The sequence below is a fragment of the Cervus elaphus genome, chromosome 20 (genome assembly GCF_910594005.1).
Source record: "Cervus elaphus chromosome 20, mCerEla1.1, whole genome shotgun sequence".
Taxonomy (NCBI): Eukaryota; Metazoa; Chordata; class Mammalia; order Artiodactyla; family Cervidae; genus Cervus; species Cervus elaphus.
Genome location: NC_057834.1, coordinates 126,733,778 through 126,759,140, shown reverse-complemented (window position 1 = coordinate 126,759,140; position 25,363 = coordinate 126,733,778). Strand labels below are relative to the sequence as shown.

The window sequence follows — 25,363 nt, the reverse complement described above, 5'->3', positions numbered from 1 at the left end:
TTTGGCAGAGGACTGCTTTAGTGACTAGAGGAAAGCAGTTGCTCAAATCACCACTGTGAGCAGCAGGTTATTTAGTGCAGGCAAAGGGGATAGGACACAGGCCAAGCAGGTTTTGTCTTTCTTTCCCTCTGTGGAGGGCCTTTAGCTATATGAAGAACCAGGATCTCTGGTCTGAAGTCTAACAGATGTGACCATTTCCAAAACTTAATTTCAAAACTGAATTCTTTCTCCTTGATTTATTTGACTCATGGGTGTGCTTAGCCTAAGTCTCTGAGCCTCAGTTTTGGCATCTTCCTTGCTAAAGGAATTAGCATGTGAATTGGGCCTTAAAAGAGTCAAAGACCTAAAAAGTAGCAGAGCTGGACTTGAGATCCAAAGCCTGCATTCTTTCCATTGTATCACAGTACCTAAATAGCAGGCTCCCTTTAGTTTTTCTCACTTTCACTTTAGCCTCGAGTAAGATTGAAGACTCCTTTCCCCAGAAATGTCCAAACAAGGGCAACGGATTCTTTAGTTTGATGCTCTCCTACATTATATGTGGTTGTTTAGCCAGAGCTGCCATGGAAAAGATTATGAGATGGGAAGGCTCTGTTAGGAAACTGATGCCTAGAGTCCTAGAATGAACCTAGTTTTAGTTCAAGTTGACTTCTTTACAAAGCTTCATCTGGCAAGTAACAAAATGTCTCCCTTGACAGAGAGGAAGATGCGTCATCTTGCCAGGAGCAATTGGATGAATTCCGGAAGCTGGTTAGGACTTTCCAGAAATGGCTGAAGGAAACTGAAGGGAATATTCCACCTGCAGAGACTTTCATGAGTACTAAAGAGCTGGAAAAGCAGATTGAACACCTGAAGGTAGGTGAACAAAAGGATCTCCAGGAGTCAGGCTAGACAGCAGTTTGGAAGCTTGTCTGTACTCATTTCAATCTGTGGTGGGGGAGTGGTGTGAGAAACCCAAGTTATCCATCTGTATCAGAACAGCAGTGCCTCCATGCTCTTCATGTGAGTTCCGCCTACCCTTGTCCAAGCACTGAGCACCAAAACATCTCCTATTTGAACAAAAAAAAAATCTGGGAATGATAGCTATAAAGTTTCAGCTCTTTAGAGGGATGCCTGTCATGCTGTGGTAGGTCATAGGAAGGATGGTCATCAGAGTCCAGTCTTGAGAAGCTTACACTCTCATAGAGTGTTTGAGAATTAGACAATTATATGGGAGCAAGTGACCAGAAATGTGATCAGAAAATTGAGGGAATTTCTTTATAACTAATTAAGGGAAAGTTAGAGTCGGTTGGTGGAAAGACAGCAACAAGGGTAGTACCCGCCTTTCTCCCATCTGCTGCAAAATCTCTTCTCTGCTATCTTGATTCATTGTCATCCAGCTCTAGTTGCACCTCTAACATGTTCCTTATTTGTATTGAAACCAGCCTCCACATAACTCTCATGCATTTGTCCTTATTTTCTTAGTAAAACAGAATTTATCCTGAATAGATGAAAAAGAAGAGTTTGTTTTCACGAGAGGGTGCCAGGAGCATTTGCTGTGGAGAGTTCCCTAGGACAAAGGTTCCCTGATTTCTTGGTTCATGGTGCCATTTATGTTTCAAGACATTTTTCATGGCACCTTAAGGCCAGAAAAAACAAAACCTAAAAAACCTCACTTGCTAAGTGGTCAGAACCAAACAGCTTAACAGTAGTTGTTCACCTGGTGTCCAACAGATGTCACTGTTTTTCCCTAAAAAATTTAAAATATCCTATGAGTCAGTGCACAGTTTGAGAACTGTGGCTCTTTGGAATCAAGAGTGATTAATAAAAGAACTGACAAAGTCTGAACTGACAAGGTTCAGTTTGAAGTTCGGCGCATGATCTTGCCAGATGTTCATGGCTCTGTGTCTTTCTCTGCTGCTGCTCTGCAGCTTAAGTCAAAAGCAAACTAAGTAGGAATTCAGTGTGGAGGAAGGGGTTGAAGGCTAGGATCATGTCCTTTCTGGGAAAGGAGTAAAATTCTACTCTGTAGCAGGCAGTTCACAGCTTAGAGACAACACTACCAGACACTTCTGTCTTAGAGCAGATGTCATTGTTTCATAATGGCTTTCTGTGATGGTTAGAACTCTGACTTCAAACCCAATATAAAGTTCCCTTGAAAATGCAAAGTGTGGTCTATGATTCTGTGTATTTCTCTACATCTCAGTATCTAGCACCTCATCTTCCAACACCATTTCCTTTATGTTCTTTACATGCATAGTGTTCCCTTTGTCCACCTGGCAAACTCTTTATCTTAATGCCAAGCTTTCTTCCTTTCAGGCAGATAGATGTGTCTCCTTTTGTGAGCTCAGAGTCTAGTGGCTCTCCATATTTCTGTAATATCACACGTATCACATTATAATTGATAATCTGAGCTGTTGGTTTAGGAACTGTGTCATAATCCTATTTTGTATCCCCAGTGTTTGGCATGATGCTTGGTGTATAGTAAATGCTGGAAAAAAATTTTTTTTGCTTGATAAATGAATGAATGAATGAGAAGATCTTGAGTATTCCAGGATATCATTCTCCTTGGCTGGCTAAACCAAGTTCTTGAAATGACTGAATAAATGAAAATGGTTACTTAATGCTTATCAAAACTTTGGGGAGTTTATGTAGAACAGGTGTCCATAATTATGAGGAGAAAGCCTCCAGATATTACATTCTGCTATTTTGTTATTTAAACAGGGTCTTCTAGATGACTGGACAAGTAAGGGGACTTTGGTAGAAGAAATCAATTGTAAAGGTACTTCTTTAGAAAATCTCATCATGGAGATCACAGCACCTGATTCTCAAGCCAAGACCGGTGAGTGCAGGCTCTTGAAAAAGTATTGAGTAAACATCATTCTTTCCTTTGGCCTTTGATGATGACCCCTTGTTTAATGAAAGTTAGAATCAAGGTTGGATTTGAGAACAAAGGAGGCTTCACAAAGGAGGCAGTCTTCCCCCTCAACCTGATCTGTTTTCCCTTTTGCTTTGTAACATTGCTCCATTTTATAGAAATCTCTTCCCATGATGGGAGAAAGTAAAGGGACTGGTTGGCCCACATAGAACTGACAAATGAACATAGAAGGATTTAAATAGGATTTTCCATCTTGAGGAATTTCCCTCTTCTAAATATGTGAATAGCATGGCTATGCATTAGCTTTAAATTGGGGTCAGCCCTGGAGGGTATAAGCATATCTTGGGAGAAGCTAGGTTTTTAGGAGTCAGTATTGGAACACCAGAAACTGGCATACTTATTGGAAGTACATACGAAGAGTGTGCCCAGATATATGAATAGTCTCTGCCTACAAATTAAGTCTTTCAGACAAATGCAACCCGAGCTCACAGTCACTTGCTGGTTGTTAACTGGGATCTCCTAGGTTTTATTACCAGACTGTGTTAATGCACTCCCATAGTCCCTTAAATAGTAAGAGCGAAGTTTGCTTTCTTTTTCCCCTCTGAGAATGGCTAGTTTCCTTTTGTATCCTAAAGGTTTAAAGATGTCTTGGAATAACCTAGAAGTGACAGCATTTCAGGGAATTGGTGACTTTTATTTTCTTAACACTTAAACTTCTAAGTTCACTGACTTTTGTGTCATCACCCAGCAAACTTTTTCTTAAAGGTCCATAGAGTAAATATTTTAGACTTGTGGGCCATATGGTCTCTGTCACACTACATGTCTTTGCCATTGTAGCACAAAAACAGGCATAAACAATACATAAATGAATGGGTGTGGCTGTGTTCCAGTAAAACTTTGTATACAGAAATAGGTGGAGGGACAGATTTGCTGGTGAACTAAAGCTTTCTGACTCCTGAACTGAATCAGTGATTGTTCAAACATTTTTACTAGCATCTATTTAAAAATTAAATCTCCTATAGAACTATACTCTATAAAACAAATACAAATATTTTGGTGGCATAAATTTCCCTTATAAGTGAATTTATAGCATTTATATATTATGAGATCCATCAATTCATCAATTAATATTGAGATTATCTTAGTAAATATAGAAATGTGAAGGAAAGAAAAGAATTTTTGAATGACTGCTTCATTATTTGATTATTTCTCCATTTTTTTTCTTGGTTGCATTGTATCAAAAAAATACACTTCACACAGAAAAATAGCTGCAAATGATGGCAAAAGTTTTTAAAAGTTCACTTTACTATATGAAGTGTTAAGAATTCTGTTATTACACAGTTCTACCTGATGAGAGCCTGCTTTGAGCCTTTTTGTCATTTTATGTAATACACATGTGCTATAGATGTTTTTCCACTCATAGAGTGGACACGTGTCAGGTTGAATATTTTAAAGACTTAGAGAAGAACTACAATTTTTCCCATCAGTGACCCTCAGAAAGCAGTTAAGTGTATGCACAGAGGTGCAGGAGCTCCTTTATTCTCCCCAAAAAGCAGCATAATTGACTGTATCTACTGGGTTAATGTGGTGTTCACTGTGATAGAATGTGCATGTTTTACTGCCATTTCTAAGTACTTAGAAATATATGCTGAATCTTAAAGTTAAACCAAATATTTACAGAGTCCCTAAAGCACCTTCCTAGTTATTTTGAAAACCAGTGTGAAGATCACTACCCTGAGTGCTTTTAAAGTTCTCTTCCACCTTTGAAAGCCCGTGAGTGTTCTAGTTCCTCACGTTTGTGAGCTCTTTTGGCTCCATAAAGTGCTTTCACATACACTGCCTCACTCCCTGTCACCTATAACCCCATGAACGCTGACAAGATTATCTTCATATCCCAGAGAAGATATTGAAGTCTGTCCATAGCTTAAGGCTCACGTACTGAGTTAGTGACAGTCTTGTCTAGACTGTCTTCTTGAAATTACTAGTCCATTTTCTTTTTAGCCATCACCACACTGAAGTGGAATATGATCTTTGTGTTTGATCTATTTTTTAATTGAAAATACAATAATTTTAACATTTAAAAATTTTGCAATCACTGTTTTCTAATATAACCTCACACATAACTTTTTCCATAGTGAAATTAGTGCATGTCAGAGTCTTAGTCAGCTCTTGGAATGTTACATTATGTCATGACTATTCTTCACATTTCTTTATAATCTTTGTAATTGCATGATCTGGTTTTTACTTACTTGGGATACTCCTGAAACATAAGGAATCAACTTGGGGAGAATATAGGTCAAATTGTGGTAATTAGAAACAGAACCAATGACCCTAAACAGAATTTATGGGAATCTTTATGAGCCAGATTTATTGGCACTTAGAATTTCTGTCTTCTGGTGGGGGAAAGGGAGCAGAAAGTCATGAAAAATAAAGGGGGGGAGTCTTTTGAAACAATATAAGAAGGGCTCACTTTTATGTCTTTACTAAAAGAATGCTGCTTTTTATGTCCTTAATTGTACTTACTGTTTATTTTTATTATGCTGAGCAACATTGATATTAAAGTCGAACCTTTTTGGCTATATTATAAATCCTCATTCCGAAGTATGTCAGATATCAGTCTCAAGACTTAGTCACTCTGCTAATACTTGCTTCACAAAATTAGGGCAGAGTCCAAAGAATTCAAATTGGAGATTTAAGAAGGGAATTTGGATTTCCTCTAGAAAGGATTAGTAATCTTACTGCTAAGGAGCTGAATCACCCCTAGTGACACTGTTGCCTGGCAGCTAAAATGATGTGTCTCTTTCCATGAGTATGTTGTCTTGTGCTGTGTTAACTTCCTGATAGCTGAGCTTACAGTGAGTGCCAAAGAATAAACTCGGTGCCTGTATGTATTCCTAACACGTTTTGTCTTGCCCTGTTTGTCTCTCTGTCCTTCTGCTCAGGTTCCATACTGCCCTCTGTAGGAAGCTCTGTAGGCAGTGTAAACGGATACCACACCTGCAAAGGTGAGCGTGCCTCTTTGTTGGGTGTTAGGACAGTGTTCATGTTTGTATCTGTGTACGTTTCCGTGTGTGTGGAAAGACTGCTGCTAGGATGGGTTTAAGGGTAAGAATCTGGGGAGAAGTAACCGTGATGCCTGTTTGTTGCTAACTAAAGGCTAAACCGATTGGCAGCCAGTGAAATAAAGGTACAAGCAAATAAACTGGACCACTAGATAAGACCAATAGGGAAAGACTTGGAAGAAAATATATGCAAATCTTTGAATTATAAAGAAGTTATACTAGAGGTGGTCTAATCTAGCCCTCAGACTCCCCACCAAGTTTTCTTTGTAGTTTAAAGAAGTAGAAGAATGCCTCAAATCCTTCACTCCCTTTACTTTTGCTGCTCCTGTGTTTACTTAGTATTTTATTTATACATCTGAGTATGTCATGCCAAAATCAGAAAGCAGGTTAATGAGAGATCTTTTGCTTTTTGTTTGTAAACAGAAACTTTTATGTGATTTAGCAGGAAGATAATCTGTAGTTCACTAGAAGGAGTGGGAGAGGTACTTACTCCTGATGAATAATTTAGTGAGAAACCAGTGGGGATACTTGAGAGCTATTCCCAGTCTGATTTCTGTTTCTATGATGCTAGATCTGACGGAAATCCAGTGTGACATGTCAGATGTAAACTTGAAATATGAGAAACTTGGGGGAGTGCTTCGGGAACGGCAGGAAAGCCTTCAGGCTGTCCTCAGCAGAATGCAAGAAGTTCAGAAGCAGGCAAGTTCGGTGCTGCAGTGGCTGGAATCAAAAGAGGAAGTCCTGAAAGGCTTGGATGCCTCTTCATCTCCAACCAAGACAGAGACAGTGAGAGCCCAGGCTGAGTCTAACAAGGTACTGTGGTCATAATAGCTGCATCGCGATACTAAGAGGAAAGGGCTGTTGTACTCATGTTCCTGCCTGAGCCCAGGGGCCTGAGAAGGAGACATGGCCAACCACCCAGTCATGATGAGCAGAGTGTTTGATTTTCAAATGCTTAGATGACTAAATTCTCCCAGAGAATTTTCTTGCCTATGAAATTATAAATTGTTACAAATCAGATTGAGAAGCAAAACCAGATCTGTTTGCAGAAGGAGAGTAAGGACAATAGCCCTCCTCAGAAGCATCAGTTTAGAGAATGGGATCTCATTTTCCATGTGATGGTGTAGCCAAAACATCCCATCAAAGCACAGTTTAGAGGGATCTAAACTGCCATGATTGCAGTTCATTCTTAAGACTGACATGTAGGTCTAGAGAAAATGGTGGAAGAAATAAGACCATGTAAAAAATTCAGTAAACAATTTTCTCCCCAAATTTGAATATTCCATTTGAGCCTAGCATATCATCTTTTACAACTGCATAAGCATCAACGTTATCATCATCATGATCAGGATCAATTCCCGACACTTTTAGTTTATAGGGATTAGTTATTTTCTTATTGTGTTACCTAATGTATGTTACATAAAAGAAATTTAGATCTTGCCATCTGTCTTTTCCTTTTAAGTAAAAATTCAAGCAGAAAGGTTAGGTATCTTAAAGTCATGAAACAAGTCATGAAGAGAATCAGAAGTTGAGCCTGTAATTGCTGCCCCATCTTTCCGTCATTTCCCCTACTCTCCAAGCTTTGTTTCCTGTCCAGAAATCTCATGGCATGTGTGATGTTCTTTCTTGTAGGCCTTCCTGGCTGAATTGGAACAGAATTCTCCGAAAGTCCAAAATGTAAAGGAAGCCCTGGCTGGATTACTGATAACATATCCCAACTCACAAGAAGCAGAAAACTGGAAGAAAATGCAAGAGGAGCTCAGTATGTTATCACAAGGGTGTTACAAATTCACTAAATTTCTTGTCCTCAAAAAAATATAGGCTTTCAGCACACCCAGTAAACAAGAATTATTTTTTGTTAATTGTCATAAGCCAGCAAGAAGGGCAGGTAGGGTTAGAGAATGAACCTGATCGTGGAAAAAATTCAGAGACTCCACTCAAGGTGGACCGATCGACTAACACACACGCACACATACCGTACTCATACCATGAACTATAAATGATGTAGGTGAATGTGTACTGGTATGAAAAAAATTATTGGCGTGAAAGATGTTCTGTCCTTAATTAGTAAGTTTAAAAACAGGTTATAAAATAATATATATGTTGCATAAGGTATTTTACATGTATACGTATGTACTTCTCTGAAGTGTTTTTTTTTTTTTTTTCATTTATTGTTATTAGTTGGAGGCTAATTACTTTACAGTATTGTAGTGGTTTTTGTCATACATTGACATGAATCAGCCATGGATTTACATATATTCTCCATCCCGATCCCCCCTCCCACCTCCCTCTCCACCCGATTTCTCTGAAGTTTTATCCCATGGCTAGTTTCATACAACCACCACCATAGTCACGAATCAAAACTGTTTGTGACTTTAGTTAAAATTAAATGCAGGTTATTTTTAACTTAAAAAAATTAAATAATGCTCCAGGGGTCATTTCCTGTAGAATATTAGGGACGAGGCTAGTGGCTGATGAGGATAAAGGAATCCATTCTCTCATTTCCTCTGCACAGATTCCCGATGGGAAAGGGCCACCGAGGTGACAATGGCTCGGCAAAGGCAGCTGGAGGAATCTGCAAGTCATCTGGCCTGCTTCCAGGCTGCAGAATCCCAGCTCCGGCCCTGGCTGATGGAGAAAGAGCTGATGATGGGGGTGCTGGGCCCCCTGTCTATTGACCCCAACATGCTGAATGCACAAAAGCAGCAGGTCCAGGTGAGCAACTTCTGACAGCTTTTGAGCCAAGAATTCAGAGGCACACGAACCTGGGTTTGAATGCTGCTCTCAACAGGTAGATTCACATGACCCTGGACAAGTCATTTAACCTCTCGGAGTCTCTACTTCCTCACTTTAAATGAGATGCTTGTATGGTCTTTGTCATGGTGCCTATCAAATAGCAAATGTTCAATAACTGTATTGTTGATATTGTTGACCGAGGCAGTAAGAAGAGCAGATGGTAGAATGGGAACTTCTGACTAAATGTTAGAAGCACATTTTACTTTCAATCCCCAATGGTAGTGATTCACATTACTTCATGCAGGGTTTTATATCTGCTGGCTTTACTTAAAGATTTTCTGCTGATCAGGCCGTAGGACCTGAGATCCTGAGGATCTGTGAGATGTAGGTTGGTCCCCTTATGTCATTTCTGATGAAGTCCTGCCTAGAACATTTCCTTGTTCTATATCTTCTCACCGCCCACTAAGTCCCCTAAGACTAATTTTGAACCGTTTCTCTTAGCCCTTGCCTCCAATTAATTACCAAGTCCTATTTAATCTACGTACAAATTTTCTAATCCAGTGGTTTTCTAATCCTTTGGTGTCCATTCCAAAAGTAAACATTTTGCTCTTAAAATCCTTTTACCCTCTTAAAAATTATTGAGGATCCCGAAAAGCTTGTGTTCATCTACTGATATCTATTCATTTTGAAATTTCCCCAGTATGAAAACACTGGGGAATTTTTTAAATGTGCATTTACAAATTAATTTTTTAAATTATAGTGATACAACCATAACACTTAACATAGATAAACATTTTTATGAAGAAAGAATATTTTCCAAAATATAAAAAATTGAATGAGAATGGCATTATTTTGTATCTTTGCAAATCTCTTTAATGTTGTCTGACTTGGGAATTCCTTAGTGGTCCAGAAGTTAGGACTGTGTGCTCTCACTGCCTAGGGCCCAGATTCAGACTCTAGTCAAGGAACTAAGATCCTGCAAGCTGTGGCCAAAAATAAATAAATAAATAACTTTTTAATGTCTCGCTTAATAGAATAGTCTCATAGATTTTCATATCTGCCTCTGCATTCAGTCTTTGTGATATCCAATGTCATGAGAAAATAAGAATCATAAAAGGTAGACAACATCTTAGTATTTATGAAAGTAGTTTTTACCTTACTGATGCCATGCAAGGGCTTAGGGACTCCCAAGGGCCCCCAGACCCCAATTTGAGAACCACTGTTCTAAGCCTCTCTTCTCCACTCTACTTGCTAGTAGGCTACATCTCGGGCCTCTTCCCGTTACAGCAGCCCCTTGAAGGGCTTCTTGGTTTAGTTTATCCTCCATACAATTATCAAGTTATCCTCTTAAATCATTTATCTGGATATATTAAAATGCCTTTGTGGCTCTTGGCTGCTTATTGAACAAAATTCAAATACCTGCTCACTATGGTGCATAAGGCTTTCCACAGTCTAGTCCCAGTTTGTCTTGCCAGCTCTTCCCCCACGTACGCAGGCTTCTTCCCACACCAGAATTTCTTTCCTGAACACACTGCACTCACAGGTCTCAGAATCTCTGCACCTCTGCTGCTCGCAGGCCCCCCTCTGACCGGCCTCACTCTCTGGTTCCCGGGAGAACGCGTGTACTGTTTGGTGTCACCTGGAAGCCTTTCCTGATTTCCCTCTTCTGCGCTTGTCATCCCCGGAGGAATTCACCCCCTTTACTTCTCGCTTTCACAATTCCACGTTCACGTCAGCATTTTAGCATTTCAATTTATTACATTCTGTTATAGTTCGTTATTTACACATCTATTAGTCCTTGAGGTATTTTGGCATATTTATTTTCTTTATTAGTTGGCATATTATTTGGCAGATTTATTAGTCCTTGGCATATTTATTTTTACACAGTATAAGTGCTGAGTACTTTCCATAAGTTTTCTTATTTAATCCCAACAACAGCCAAGTAAGGACTTTAGTATCCTCGTATTACAGATAAGGAAGCTGGGGACTTTTCAGAAACCTGCCTAAGTTTATACAGCTTAGTGAGTGATGGAGTTAGGATTTGAACCCAGAGGTCTAACTCCAGAACCTGGGATCTTAATTTCTTTGATGAGTGAAGCAGCGGATAGAAAAGAGTAAAAAGGAATAGTACTTGCTTTAAAGAAGCTTTTTATCTAATTCTGCTTTATTATAATGTATAGCTTTATATGTGCTGTTGGAAATTTGAGAAAGGAAATAAGCAAAACAGGGCACTTAGAGTTGAAATGGCAAGCTCTGCCAGTAACATAGTTCATTGTGGGACCCAGAGTTTCAAGCTCCTCATTCAGAGGCCTGGATTTTGCCTGGCGGAGCTGACGAGTGCCAATCCAGTCAACAAACTTTGTTTTCCCAACCAAGGCGGACCTTAGTAACTGATGTTGAAACACTGTAGGACAAATAATGAAGAGAAATAAAATAGACACAATCAATGATCCTTTCAAAATAAGTTTTTGTTTTTGTTTTTTTTTTTAATTAAACAGCTGTTAAAAGTGATACTATGGAGAAGGAAATGGCAACCCACTCCAGTATTCTTGCCTGGAGAATCCCATGGACAGAGGAGCCTGGAGGGCTACAGTCCATGGGGTCAGAGAGTCGAATACGGACATGACTGAGAGACTAACACACATCCACGGTTTAGCCCCCTCCCCTGCTGGGTTTTTCTCCACAGCACCTGTCTTTGCTTATCTAATCACCCCGTGGCTTGCTCTATATTGTGCTTAGATGTATTTGTAGAGATTTAGGTTGTAAGTTCCATGAGGGCAGGGGTTTGCTGTCTGTTTTGTTCATTATTGTATCCCCACACCTAAAACCAGCTGGCTCAGGATAGATGTCCAAAAACATGTGTTGAATAAATGCAGACATACAAAAGAAAAAAAAAAAAAAAAAAGTGATACTACATTTTCCTAGTAGCCTGGTCTTTGGAGTTTTCTGCTTTATTTTCAAGAGGAGTTGGCACTACTTGGCACAATCTAAAATCAGTTTGTGTTTTGACACTGTTTTTAGATCTGTTTTCTATCTAAACATTGTGGTGTCATTTCTATCACAGTTTATGCTGAAGGAATTCGAAGCACGCAGGCAGCAGCATGAGCAGCTGAACGAGGCGGCTCAGGGCATCCTAACGGGCCCTGGAGATGCCTCTGCTTCCACCAGCCAAGTGCAGAAGGAGCTCCAGAGCATCAATGAGAAGTGGATTGAGCTGACTGACAAACTCAATTCCCGTTCCAACCAAATTGACCAAGCTGTTGTCAAAAGCACTCAGTACCAGGAGCTGCTGCAGGACTTATCAGAGAAAGTAAAGGCAGCTGGGCAGAGACTGAGCAGCCAGTCGGCCATCAGCACCCAACCCGAGGCTGTGAAGCAGCAGCTGGAGGAGACCAGTGAGATTCGATCCGACGTGGAGCAATTAGACCAGGAGATTAAGGAGGCGCAGACACTCTGCGATGAGCTGTCAGCACTCATTGGCGAGCAGTACCTCAAGGATGAGCTGAAGAAGCGTTTGGAGACTGTTGCCCTGCCCCTCCAAGGTTTAGAAGACCTTGCGGGTGAGTTGAGGTGAAGAACACACTGCTGCCATCATTGGTGGCAAGCCAAAAGAAGGAGTGGATTCGTGGTCCCAAGAATCTAAGGTGACCCTTAAGTAGCTTTTGGACTCAGAAAGGTGTGACCCTACCCCTTTGTCCAGCTACAGTGAGGACTGCCGAGGTCATCACACATTTGACTTGTCATGAGCAATGACTTTACATGGTGTTACATACCATGATCCCAAAGACAAGAGTGCTGGTATAAATCCAGCCAGCAGGTAGAGATTCATGCTCTTAGATGCACTTACAGGTACAGTTACACACGTACTTTCATTGATACTCATTTATATTCTATGTGTACACACATATATACCATATATACAAAATTAGAACACGTTCTAGACGTCTTATGATGGCCTTGTACAAGAAAAATTTTGTTATTAATTTGTTGCCTCTTTATCTGGAGACATTTATGGCATTTTACCAGCTTAGAAGTTAAATGTTTACTTGTCTTAGTCAGATCACCTTACAGACTTGATGTGAGGATTGAATAGGATACAGTGTATGAAAGAACTTAGTTCTGCTTCTTTTAGGTAGACCCTTGGTTAGCATCAGTTTCATTTTCCTACAATTAGACCATATACTCCCAGGAAACATTTTAAATGCCATGTTTAGACTTGATGATTTAAATTTGATTTTCTCATTTCAGCTGACCGCATGAACAGACTCCAAGCAGCTCTTGCCAGCACCCAGCAGTTCCAGCAAATGTTTGATGAGCTGAGAACCTGGTTGGATGACAAACAAAGCCAGCAAGCAAAAAACCGCCCAATCTCTGCAAAGCTGGAGCAGCTACAGTCTCAGCTACAGGAGAATGAAGAGTTTCAAAAGAGCCTTAACCAGCACAGTGGTTCCTACGAGGTGATTGTGGCAGAAGGAGAATCTCTGCTGCTTTCTGTGCCTCCTGGAGAAGAGAAGAAGACTCTACAAAACCAGCTGGTAGAGCTCAAGAGCCACTGGGAAGAGCTTAGTAAAAAAACCGCAGACAGACAGTCCAGGCTCAAGGACTGTCTGCAGAAGGCTCAGAAATACCAGTGGCACGTGGAAGACCTGGTGCCATGGATAGAAGATTGTAAGGCCAAGATGTCTGACTTGCGGGTCACTCTGGATCCCGTGCAGCTGGAGTCCCATCTCCTCAGATCAAAGGCTATGCTGAGCGAGGTGGAGAAGCGCCGCTCCCTGTTGGAAATCCTGAACAGTGCTGCTGACATTCTGATCAACTCTTCAGAAACAGATGAGGATGACATCCGGGATGAGAAGGCTGGTATCAACCAGAACATGGATTCCATCACAGAAGAGCTACAGGCCAAAACAGGGTCCCTTGAAGAAATGACTCAGAGGCTCAAGGAGTTCCAGGAAAGTTTTAAGAATATTGAAAAGAAAGTCGAAGGGGCCAAACACCAACTTGAGATTTTTGATGCCCTTGGCTCTCAAGCCTGCAGCAACAAGAACCTGGAGAAGCTGAGAGCCCAGCAGGAGGTGCTACAGACCCTGGAGCCCCAGGTGGACTACCTGCGGAACTTCACTCGGGGCCTGGTGGAGGATGCCCCGGATGGATCTGATGCTTCCCACCTTCTCCATCAAGCTGAGGTTGCCCAGCAGGAGTTCCTAGAAGTGAAGCAGAGAGTGAACAGTGGCTGCATGGCCATGGAGAACAAGCTGGAGGGGATTGGCCAGTTTCACTGCCGCGTCCGAGAAATGTTTTCTCAGCTGGCAGACCTGGACGATGAGCTGGATGGCATGGGTGCTATCGGCCGAGACACTGACAGCCTCCAGTCCCAGATCGAGGATGTGCGGCTGTTCCTTAACAAGATCCAAGCCCTCAAGCTGGACATCGAGGCCTCAGAAGCAGAGTGCCGTCAAATGCTGGAGGAAGAGGGGACTCTGGACCTGCTGGGTCTCAAGAGGGAGTTAGAAGCCCTGAGCAAACAGTGCAGCAAACTTACCGAGAGGAGCCGAGCTCGGCAGGAGCAACTGGAGCTGACCCTGGGCCGCGTGGAGGACTTCTATCAGAAGCTGAAAGCGCTCAATGACATGACCACAGCAGCAGAGGAGGGGGAGGCCCTCCAGTGGGTCGTGGGGACCGAGGTGGATGTCATCAACCAACAATTAGCAGATTTTAAAGTAAGCCTTGCCCTTGTTTTTTTACCTTTTCCTGTCTGATATGTGTGTTTCTTTTCTTGTAACTTGGAGACCGATTGAGTGTGCATCTTCACTCTGTCTCTGGTTTCATTAGTCTTACTTCCATCACACCAGAGCACACAGTTTGCAGACTAAGTAGTCTCTTGTACTTCTGAGCAACTGGGTTGAATGTTCCTCTGTTCTAATTTATTTTAATGTTTATAGCTGATTAAGGATATAGACAGACTGAACCTTATTTCTTATTCTAAGAATCTTCTCTTGTGATTTCTTGAGAGTTCACGTTAACTAACTTTTGTAACAGCAGTGCATGTTGGTTGAGGGCTCTGCTTTTCAGATGGAGGTATAGGAACCCATAAGATAAACATTGAGTCTTCTTCCTAAAGTGTGGGGTATTTTTCACAGATTTGGAGGGAAAATTACTGACACATGATTGATGTGTTTTGAAAGAAAATGAAAAATCCTCATGAACTATTGAGACAAAACATAACACTTCAAAGAAATTTTCCACTTGTAGGAAGTAGTGCTTAAGACCATGCCCCAGACTCCTCAAGAGCACAAGTTCTCTGCATGTAGGAGAGTTTGAGAAGCACAGCCTTAACTGCAAAAATATTTTGATTCTTTGCCTGAGTCAGAATTTCCAGTCCTGAGCTTTTGTGAGTCTCTATTAAAACACCAGGGGAAAAAGAGAGGAGTTAACTCAAAAGTGCAAATTTGCCAGGTCTGGGCTCGGAACTTGGGGCTGTCTGCCGGGTGTCGGCTCTCACGGCGTGAGCCTTTCACCCCCAGACTCACCTGAAAGGCCTCTCTCCCCTGCCGGGGGCCTGTGCGCCTGCCTTTCCTTCTTAGCCCCTGGAGTGGTTTGGAAAGGGGACTTCCAGCACTTGACTCCCGTTACCAGTGGTGATCGTTCCTACTTACACAGAAATGCTTTGCCATCAGACTTGTTCTCTCAGAGTCCCTGCCTGTCAGGCTTCTTCCTATTAAAAATATGGATGGAAAGGTGGTATGACACCAGGTCAGAGCCACATGGTCCCGAAAAAGATCACAAATTTGTAGACGAGATCCAGGTGGCGGTTTCAGAAGGACCCCTCTAGGCTCGGGGATGTTCAGCACTAAGGCGAGGCATTGACTGAAGACCCCCTTACAGTGCAATGTGGAGCAGCCCTAGTCATCAGAGCTGGGATTCTCGAGGCCCTGGGTAAGGAAAGGGTAGGTAGAGAAAGTTCAAACCCACGAGCCCAGGTGTTATCCTCGGGGAAAGGCCCCTACCTGATCGGTGGCCGGGGGGCCTTTCCTGCTGTGTCACATGGGCTTCTCTTCCCTCTTCCACTGTAAGCCCCTCGAAAGCAGAGCCTCTGTTATAGGCATGCTTCATGTGTCTGGTTTACTTGAATCCAGGTTAATTAGAATCAACTGTCTAATCAACTAAATGAGGATTTTTTTAGAAAACTGAAGTTTATCCTTTGAGGCACCAAGCTATAGTTTTATCAAACTAAGATTCTGGTTTATATGGAATTACTTTAACCCTTATTTGCCTAATTTCCTAAACATTACATTATATTGTAAATTTTTCTTTACAAGTATAGGTTAACACTACTGAACAGATTGTGCCTGTTCTCCACTGTGGTAATATCCTCAGGGACATGAGACACACTGGGGCTACTTTTTACTAAATGTCTTTAAATACCTTGCAGTTTGAGCTCTGTTTTGAAGGGCCTCTGATAGCTGTACTGGTTGAGTTCAAGTGTGTGTGTATGTGTGTGTGTGTGTGTATTTGGGGGGATGGAGTTTCTATTTGTTCCCCCATTACCCTGGTACCAGGTATTATTTCTTACTGCTATTACTTTTCACTGTCTTGAGCAGTCTATCTCTTCCTTCATATCTTCAGTGAGCTGAAAACAAAGTGAACAAGCATGTTAAAATTGCATTAAATATGACCTAGGATATTAAAAAGAATCCACAGGCAAGCATATACCGTGTTTGGATTTGAGGACAAGTAATTGTTTCCTGTTCATTTAATCCTTGGTTTCTAGAGACATTCTGAATTGTGATGCCGCTGAAAGCTTTTAAGAAATTTTATTTTATTTGTATCCTAGCATATAGCCCAGCAGCACTCAGGGTTCAGTAGCTGCTGAGTTGCTTGGTATAGCAGGCATGTTTCACTGATTTCTGAGAAGCCTCCCATCACCAGTACTGTGGCTGTGAAGGCTGGGGCCAGCGTGTTTATCTGCAGGGAGCTGGTGTTGACAAGGCAAGACCAGAAGATGAGTGTGAGAAGGAGGGTGGTGAAGCTGCGTGCCCTATGTGTACCCTGCTCAAGCTGGGGATGCAGATCAGCAGTCTGGTTCCCCAGATTCACCTTACCAAGTCAAGGGCTTGGGGAAGAGTTTTTGCCTCCTCCCGGCAAAGGTCTTGAGGCAGGAGGGGAGGAAGACAGTCATGGCTGAGCTCATGGGAAGTGAAAACAATGAGAAAGGAAAAGCTGTGTGTCTCAGTTCACAGTCCCCAAGAGGCTGAGCCAAGGGAAGTTCTTTCTGGACCCATTCTGAGGACTGAGTCATTTTCATGATCCGAGTTCCTGGGTTAATATGTTCTGTATCCCAACGATAGACTCATCTTCCCTCACACCAGCAGCAGACTAGATGCATGTAGTGTGATTCGGCTTTCAGATTCAAACTGTTTTTTAATAAGGAAAGCAAAGATGAAGATAAGTATTAAAAAACAGCATTCGTTTTAAGTTTTTACCTCTTTTTTTTTTTTTTTTTTACAATGGGATCATGCTCTCAGCACAGAATCTGCTGAAGAGAAGAGTATGAATCTGCGAGACGGAAGTGCGGGCTGTGCTTTGACCCCGCTGATGCCACTGGGGATGGTCGGAATAGACAGATGAGCCAGGTCTGTGGAGGACCCAGGCTTCCTTGGGACTGTGCAGGAGTGCTGATACATGCTTGGAAGGGCAGTGGGCCCCTGGGGAAAATGATTTCCTTCTTAAATGAATGTGAAAAACTGGAAGTCATTATTCCTAGGAAAGACTTTTCCCTCAGTTGCTTCTGAATAATTGATAGAATCTGGTCAGCCAGTGAGGACCCATGAGATGGGAAGGGAGGAGAGTCCTTTCCCACTAAACAGGCAAAGACCTCAAGCCTCTTGGGTTAGACACTTTACTGCATTCTGCTCTCTCTGTCTTCCACAAAAAAGGAAGAAAGCCATAAAAGAAGATATTGAGCATGTTTGGAGAAACTGGAAGGAAAAGACTTTGGTTAATCTCTTCAGGAAATTCCATTTTCCTGAACAAGAGAGTCTCTTGATTATTGAGAAAAAGGAATTGTATTAAATATATACATAACTAGAGTCTAACAAGAAAGGAAGGACCTTTATTTCATTGAAACTTAAGCCAAAGAATTCCCTCAGGGTGACCTTTCTAGGAAGGAAAGAAAAAGACTCTAGATGTAGAGAAGACATCTATAAAGTCTGATGATGACAAAGACGTTTTGAAATTGCCTGTGTAGGTTTTGTAATCAAGAACTGAGATCATTCTGAGTCTTACATCAGCCCCTCCCTTGCATCCGCCTCAGGACCCACGCCTCTCAGTCAGGATGTGTGGAGGTTTGGGTCTGGGAGGCTGTTGGTGAGGCCACAGGCTTCCTTAGGACTGTTCTCAGTCTTGATTGAGGCTGAGCAGGGCCCAGGGTCAGGGACTGCATGCCCTTGCAGCCTGTGTCTGGAGACCTCTGTCCTACTGTGAAGCCAGAACAAGAAAGCCCCGTAAACTTGTCCGTTTGATTCTTTTTTTTTTTTGGCCTCATGGAAAGCAAGCATAAGCTTCCCTGTGAGCACATGTAAAAACTCTTGGAGGACAGGGCCTGCCATGGAGCTGAGAGACTGCCAATTTGGACAATGATGGATGTTCACTCCTTCTTTTCAAATAATTACAAAGACAGTATCAGCTCCTCTGCGTGTTTGCCAGTTACACTTACCAGAGAAGAAAGCAAGTGAGGTTAGCATTTTCTGCCTGCCCTTGGAGAGAAAGGAAGTCACACTTGGTATGACCCATCTGTCTCCGGAGATTTAGGTATCACCAGCTTTGCAGCAGCCAAGATAAGATGAGTAGACAACCCCCCCACCCCACCCTACGTTGTGCTGACCCTTGGCCTGTGTTGGTTTTTTCTTTCTTCCTTAAACCGGGCTACCCTGGTGGCGCTAGTGGTAAAAAATTCGCCTGCCAGTGCAGGAGACACAAGAGACGGGGTTCGATCCCTGGGTCAGGAAGATACCCTGGAGGAGGAAATGGCATCCCACTTCAGTATTCTTGCTTGGGAGATCCCATGGACAGAGGAGCCTGGAGGGTTGCAGAGTCGGCCACGACTGAAGCCACAGCACTGAACAACGATGACTCCAAGAGGAACTGGGGTCCGAGGGAGCAGAGAGGATGCCCGTGAGTGAGGTTTCTCAGCCTGAGCACTCGGGTGTTTGGATGGTTGTAGGCAGCTATCCTGTGCGTTGTGGGACATTCAGCAGCATCCCTGACCTCCGTCTACCCACTCGATGCCAGTAACGGCCTTTCCCCAGCGTGACAGCCAGAAATACCACTGCACATTGCCAGATGCCCCTGGAAGGAAAACCCCCCCCTCAGTTGAGAACCACTGCCTGAGGAAGGAGAAAATTGCCTCCTCTGTGTGGATAATTTAGAACTCAGTTGGAAAAGGTGCTCGTTGATTAAGGTAGATCTTAATGTAGCAAGCCACCTTCTGGTAATCTGATTATAACTGTGAAGCAGCAATACCCATCTGTAAATCAGCTTTCCCTTAGGCCAGGCCCTGGACTCTTTATTTTTCCTGGTGCTAATCGCTGTCTGGGTTAAAATCTCCTCGTCACTTTTCCTGGCATCTGCGGTTGGTTTCTTTTGCGTAGAGTTGTTGATGCAGGTGTTCAGCTGATGGAGCGTTTCTCTGAAGAAGAGGAACTTCCTTTGTGGAAATACTCCAGGGAACTTCCTTGCTCTGTGCCTTTAAGGGGAGACTACAGGCTGTCAGTTGTTCTGGGCCCAGGAGCTCACAGTTTGGCTGCTGATATTTATAACCCTTATGTGAGCATCTCCCTCTGCACCTCCCCCCCAGAATTCCAATGCTGTGTAATAATCCTTTCCACCCCCACCGTTGCAGCTGGGTGGGGAGAAGGTGAAGGAGCCTTTAAGACCTTTAAGTTAGCTTCATGTTGAACTTTTTCCAGCTCCATTTTAAAGTATTGCTGTTAGTATTTTCAGTATCAGCACCACAGGCAAAACCCCAAGCTTGTAGCCATTACATCACCTTGAAGGAGCCTCACGTCTCAGTGAAGGTAGTAAAATCAGATGGAAGGGCATCAAGAGAGTGTTGATGAATTTCACAAAAATCTGGCTGGAAATTTTGATAGCAAGGGAAGATATGAAACCAACAGATGAATATATCCTCAACCAGGAGGAAGGACTGAGCAGTTTCAATTGAGTTTACTGAAATTCTTCACTCATAGTGTCAACATGTAGCATTTGCAACTAAGACTGATCATCATGGGAAACACCGGTATCCAGAAAAACTAGAATTTACCCTGTGCTGAACTTGGGTTTGTCACTGAGTTTTGAGTAGTGGACGTGGTTGAGATAAGCACGGGCTTGCAGAACGGGGCTGTTTCTTGCTGTGTATAGAAATGCTTGGTAGGCGGCCTCAGCCTTAGCCTAGTCCTGGGCACTTTCCAATGAGCTCTCTGGCACACAAGCCATAAGAGGTGAGCCTCTAGGAAGTGAGATGAGTTGCTTTGAAAGACACTTTGTTGTTAGAGTTGGTTGGTTTACCAGGAATAAAAGCAGTCCCACCGGGAGTCAGGTCAGGTAAGGTCACTGCACCAAAACATCACTGCACAAAGGCTGTCTCCTGCCAGAGGGAGTCGTCCCGAGTCTCAGCTGTCCCGGGTGGAAAAGCCTCCCTGTGGGGAGGATGTGCTCCCTCCCCACCTTCTTTCATACTTTGCCACTGCCGCTACGGGGTGCTGTTCAGATACCAGTGTCTGGTATTGTCTGTGAAAGAGGAACACAATACACTTCTCCCCTGAACCTTTATAAGCTGTTTTCCTACCACCAGTCCTGTGATTTGAAATGTGGACCTTTCACAACTTTGGCCATCAGGGATAAGAGTAAGAGCTGCAAGGTGATGGTCCCTGGATCCCTTCGTGGAGGTCAGGCGGAAGGGGCTCTGTATTCCTTTCAGTCCATCCTTACTGAGCACTTGCTCTGGGTCAGTCCTTCTTGCAAGCTGGGATCTCAGATAGTCTCTAGTTAGCAGTGCAGCATGAGAAACAGGTGCAAAGAGCTGCAGTGGTAGGGACATAGTGGCAAGAAAGTAAGAGAGACCTGAATCTAAATGATCTCCAATCCTAACTTCCTCGCCACTCCCCACCTCCATAAACCAGACATTTAAAATCCCAGTTGCAGATAAGAAAACTGAGGTTTGAAGGTGTTAAAGTAACTTGTTCAAGCCACATAGCAAGTAAATATTAGAGCTGGGATTGGAAAGATGTTTGGCACCAAAGCTCATGCTTGACCAGTGGCCCCCAGTGAGGGTAGGGGAGGCAGTTTTGGCCCTTAGGGGACATTGACAACATCTAGAGACATTTTGTACTGTCATAACTGGGGCGACTGCTCCCGGCATCTAGTGGGTGCTGCTGAATTTCCTATAATACACAGAATAGCCACTTGCAACAAAGGATTATTCAGCCCACTTCTCGAAATACAGGGGATTTTGGAATCTTGCCCTTTTCAGATTCCATGACAAGTAAGAGTTAACTGATGAAATAGTTCCATTGCCTGGGGAAACTTCGTGGGTTTCCTTTTAGTAAAAAAAAAAAAAAAAAAAAGTGTTGGTTCTGAGAGTGATTTAAACAGATCTGTTGGATCAAGTCAGGATCTTGGGGAACTCATTTGAGTCAGTGGCTAAAGAATGCCCTCCATGCTTGGCCAGTCCCCACCCCACCCTGCCTGCCACAAGACTCCTGCTGTGGAAGCCAGTCAGCTGTGTATCTCAAGCTGCTTCCTGTAGGGTGTGTTATGGAATGGCATCAGCCCTGCACCAGCTGGGAGTACTGACCTCAGTGTGATTTTATCAGACTCCATCCCTTTTGAGCCTTGCTATTTGGAACAAAAGATCCTCTGTTAGGAATGCAGAGAGCTAGCGTGATTGGACAGCCAGCGTGTACGCACATGGTTCCCACGGAAAAAACAGACATAAATCATGCTGTAGCCTTTTAAAACTGAAGCCTCCAAGGTGGTCTTCCCTCAGCTTCTGTCTGTACTCACCCTTCTTTCCGTGAGTGTTTATTCTCCCCCTAGATCTGATGGATTAAACAGGGGCATCTTCAGAACTGGTCTCTGTCTGTGCCTCCCTCCCCTCTTTTCCTTCCCCAATCTTAGCAACTACATTTTTTTTTCTAATATATATTATACTTTTTTTTAAACTTATTTTTTTATTGAAGGATAATTGCTCTACAGAATTTTGTTGTTTTCTGTCAAACCTCCACATAAATCAGTCATAGGTATACATATATTCCCTTTTGAGCCTCCCTCCCGTCTCCCGCCCCATCCCACCCTTCTAGGTTGATACAGAGCCCCTGTTTGAGTTTCCTGAGCCACACAGCAAATTACTGTTGGCTGTCTGTTTTACACAGTAGTGGTAATATAAGTTTCCATGTTATTCTTTCCATACATCTCACCCTCTCCCCATGTCCATAAGTCTGTTCTCTATGTCTGTTTCTCCACTGTTGCCCTGTAAATAAATTCTTCATTACCATTTTTCTAGATTCCATATATATGCATTAGAATATGATATTTAGCTTTCTTTTTCTGACTCACTTCACTCTGTATAATAGGTTCTAGGTTCATCCACCTCATTAGAACTGACTCAAATGTGCTCCTTTTTATGGCTGAGTAATATTCCATCGTGTATATGTACCACAACTTCTTTATTCATTCATCTGTCATTGGACATCTAAGTTGCTTCCATGTTCTAGCTATTGTAAATAGTGCTGTAATGAACAATGGGATACATGTGTCTTTTCCTCAGGGTATATGCCTCAGAGTGGGATTGCTGGGTCATATGGTGGTTTTATTCCTACTTTTTAAAGGAATCTCCATACCATCTTCCATAGTGGCTGTATCAATTTACATTCCCACCAACAGTGCAAGAGCGTTCCCTTTTCTCCACACCCTCTCCAATATTTATTGTTTGTAGGCTTTTTGATGATGGTCATTCTGACTGGTGTGAGGTGATAACTCATTGTAGTTTTTTTTTTTTTTTTTTCTTTTTTAGGGAGTATTTCTACAAAATCCATTTTTATTCATTTCCATTTGATGTCCATCAAAATGAATCATTGACCATGTAGCAAATAAATAAAAATGTGATACACTTGTGCACATGCATTAGTGGCTTTGTGTGCAATAAAGGAAATGGAAGGAGAGGAAAAACTGGAGTAGAGTCATCAGGATGTGGCAGGCCCCTCCTGCCTGCTGCTGGAACACACAACTCTATGCCCACCCTCCCTCCAACTGTGTGAGCTGTGTCTGGCATCCTCTTTGAGTTTGCATCTGTGCTTATGAAAGGTTTTACTGAGTAATGCATGCCTCTTCTTTGAAAACCTCACCGTAGAAGCATCTTACTCTTCCCTTGTCACATTAATGTGAAAGTTTTTCTCAGTCCTGACCCCATCCTTTGGTTTCTCAGGGCACACGGCCAGTGCAGGGACCTTCTCAACTGCCCTCCCAAAAGAGTGAAAGGTTGTTGCTGAACGATAAGACATGGGATTCTTGGCCTCCGGAGGAGACGAATTCAATCCGGGGCCAGAGACGAGGCTGGATTGCTCAGAGCTTTTGTGTAATAGAGTTTTATTAAAGTATAAAGGAGATAGAGAAAGCTTCTGACATATGCATCAGAAGGGGGCAAAAGAGTACCCTCATTGTAGTTTTGATTTGCATTTCTCTAATAATGAGCGATGTTGAGCATCTTTTCATGTGTTTGTTAGCCATCTGTATGTCTTCTTTGGAGAAATGTCTATTTAAGTCTTTTCCACACTTTTTGATTGAGTTGTTTTTCTGGCATTGAGTTGTATGAGCTGCTTGTATATTTTGCAAATTAATCCTTTGTCAGTTGAGAAACTACATTTTTGATCCCCGCTGTCTATCCAGTCCTGTTTACTATGTAGACCATCCACTCCATCCACTTACCCCAAACACTCCTTAGCATTTTACCTATTTGATTTCTACTCATACCTGAAGGTTTAATAGAAGTCCCATATCTCCTCAAAACCTTGATTCCGCTCTAGCCCAGCTCACCACCTCTCCTGCTCTCTTAAATCACTTAATATGTGTAACTCATTTAGCCTTTATCATTACTGCCTAATTTTGGCATTTATTGATTATATGCAGTGTCACATCCCTCATCTTAATGTATCCATTTTTGTGTCCCTCAAAGTAGTTAGCATGAGTATATGCATAGTTGGACATTAGTGAATATCTGACTAAGTGAATGCTCTTTATTTCTCATAAGCCATGTGAGCTGTGGATTCAAAATGCTATCTACTTTGCAACATTTGAGCTAAATCCTTGTGTGTTCTGAGAAATCCTCATCCTAGCCTGGACTCCTCACCTTTCCATCTTGCCTCCAGGCTCCCTTCCTTCTCTCCTACTTAGCATATGTTAAAGGAACATAATTTCATTTCAGTATTAGCCTAAATAAGCAAAATTTAAAAATTTGCTACTTTGGATGCACCTGAAGAAAGCAGGTTCTGAAATGCCGTCTTGTAGTTACCCTTTACTTCAGAGTCATTGTCATTTACAATAACAGCAAGAAGAGTCTTCATACTTCTATCAGCTTAGTGAGGAAAATTGAATATGAATTTGAGTCCAAAATACTCAGTTTGGAATTCTGGCTTTATCATTTACTAGCTGAGTGACCTTGGGGGAAATTACTTAGCCTCTCTGTATAGTTATTTCTGTTGTAAAACGTGAGCAATGGTAAATCCTACCTTTAGGGCCTTTATGAGATTTAAATGAAGTGATGTAGATGAAAACACTAGGCAGATATTAAGTGCTCAATGATAATATTCTTTTATTTTAAAAAGTTTATCCAAATACACACATTATAACATTATGAAATGTTTTTAATAAGTTACTCCCCTTTTGCCTACAGCTGATCTTTCTCCAGAAGATTTGATTGAAAACCTAGCACCAAGTTAGATTAGCTCTTTTTCTTCTTGAAAAAGTGGAAATGATGAAGATAAAGTAAACTAGTTTGATGACAGCAGTGAAACAGGTAGATGGACAAAAGGCCTTCCTGAGCAGTTTCTCTGGGGAACAAATGTGGAGCTCATTGCCAGCCCCAGACCAGCAATACATAAACAGGCTTAGGTCATGACTCCTTAACAGAGCTTTAAATACACTGTATGTACACATACGTCCACATACATGGTTATTAATTCATTCATTCATTTCAGAATCCCACAGCCAGCAGGTTTTTCTGAGACCATTTTGACCTTGGTTTCCATGCTCTACACATCAGTATTATTTTCAAATCATTAACCAGAATTAACCAGAAGCCATTACCAGCTCAGTGACTTCCTCAGTCACTCAGAGTTACCCAGCAGATCAACTTAATGATCTGAGGGTCCTTGGCCTAATTAGCTTTAGCATAGACCATGTTATCTTCCTCTGTTACCATATAATGGCAACTACCAAGTCAGCATCTTTGATAGAGACACTTCTTAATTTTAATCAATCTTTAATTAAAACATTAAGGGAGAAAATATCAGCTTAATTTCAGAGGAAGCAGCTTTAAAACACAGATAAAATTAATCTCTATGCCAAGTATATATGCCAAATCAAGATGTTCCTCAGAAAAGCTTTCAGCAATTACATGTTTCTAATATTTGGTTACATGTATCTATGAGTTAAGGGA

General features: G+C 42.1%; 1 protein-coding gene across 25 annotated transcripts in view; it reads left to right on the top strand.

The window, feature by feature from the left end:
• The window catches only part of MACF1 (microtubule actin crosslinking factor 1), a 339,001-nt gene that overhangs the window by 240,890 nt on the left and 72,748 nt on the right, over nucleotides 1-25,363 (top strand). For 23 of the 25 annotated variants that reach the window (XM_043878610.1, XM_043878618.1, XM_043878625.1 and 20 more), the window contains 8 exons: nucleotides 696-852; nucleotides 2,701-2,818; nucleotides 5,797-5,859; nucleotides 6,488-6,729; nucleotides 7,549-7,678; nucleotides 8,432-8,631; nucleotides 11,717-12,212; nucleotides 12,901-14,372. In XM_043878610.1, the coding sequence (XP_043734545.1) occupies nucleotides 696-852; nucleotides 2,701-2,818; nucleotides 5,797-5,859; nucleotides 6,488-6,729; nucleotides 7,549-7,678; nucleotides 8,432-8,631; nucleotides 11,717-12,212; nucleotides 12,901-14,372 (2,878 nt within the window). The remainder of the gene's footprint in view (nucleotides 1-695; nucleotides 853-2,700; nucleotides 2,819-5,796; nucleotides 5,860-6,487; nucleotides 6,730-7,548; nucleotides 7,679-8,431; nucleotides 8,632-11,716; nucleotides 12,213-12,900; nucleotides 14,373-25,363) is intronic. The other 2 variants (XM_043878619.1, XM_043878602.1) reach the window with 1 other exon arrangement.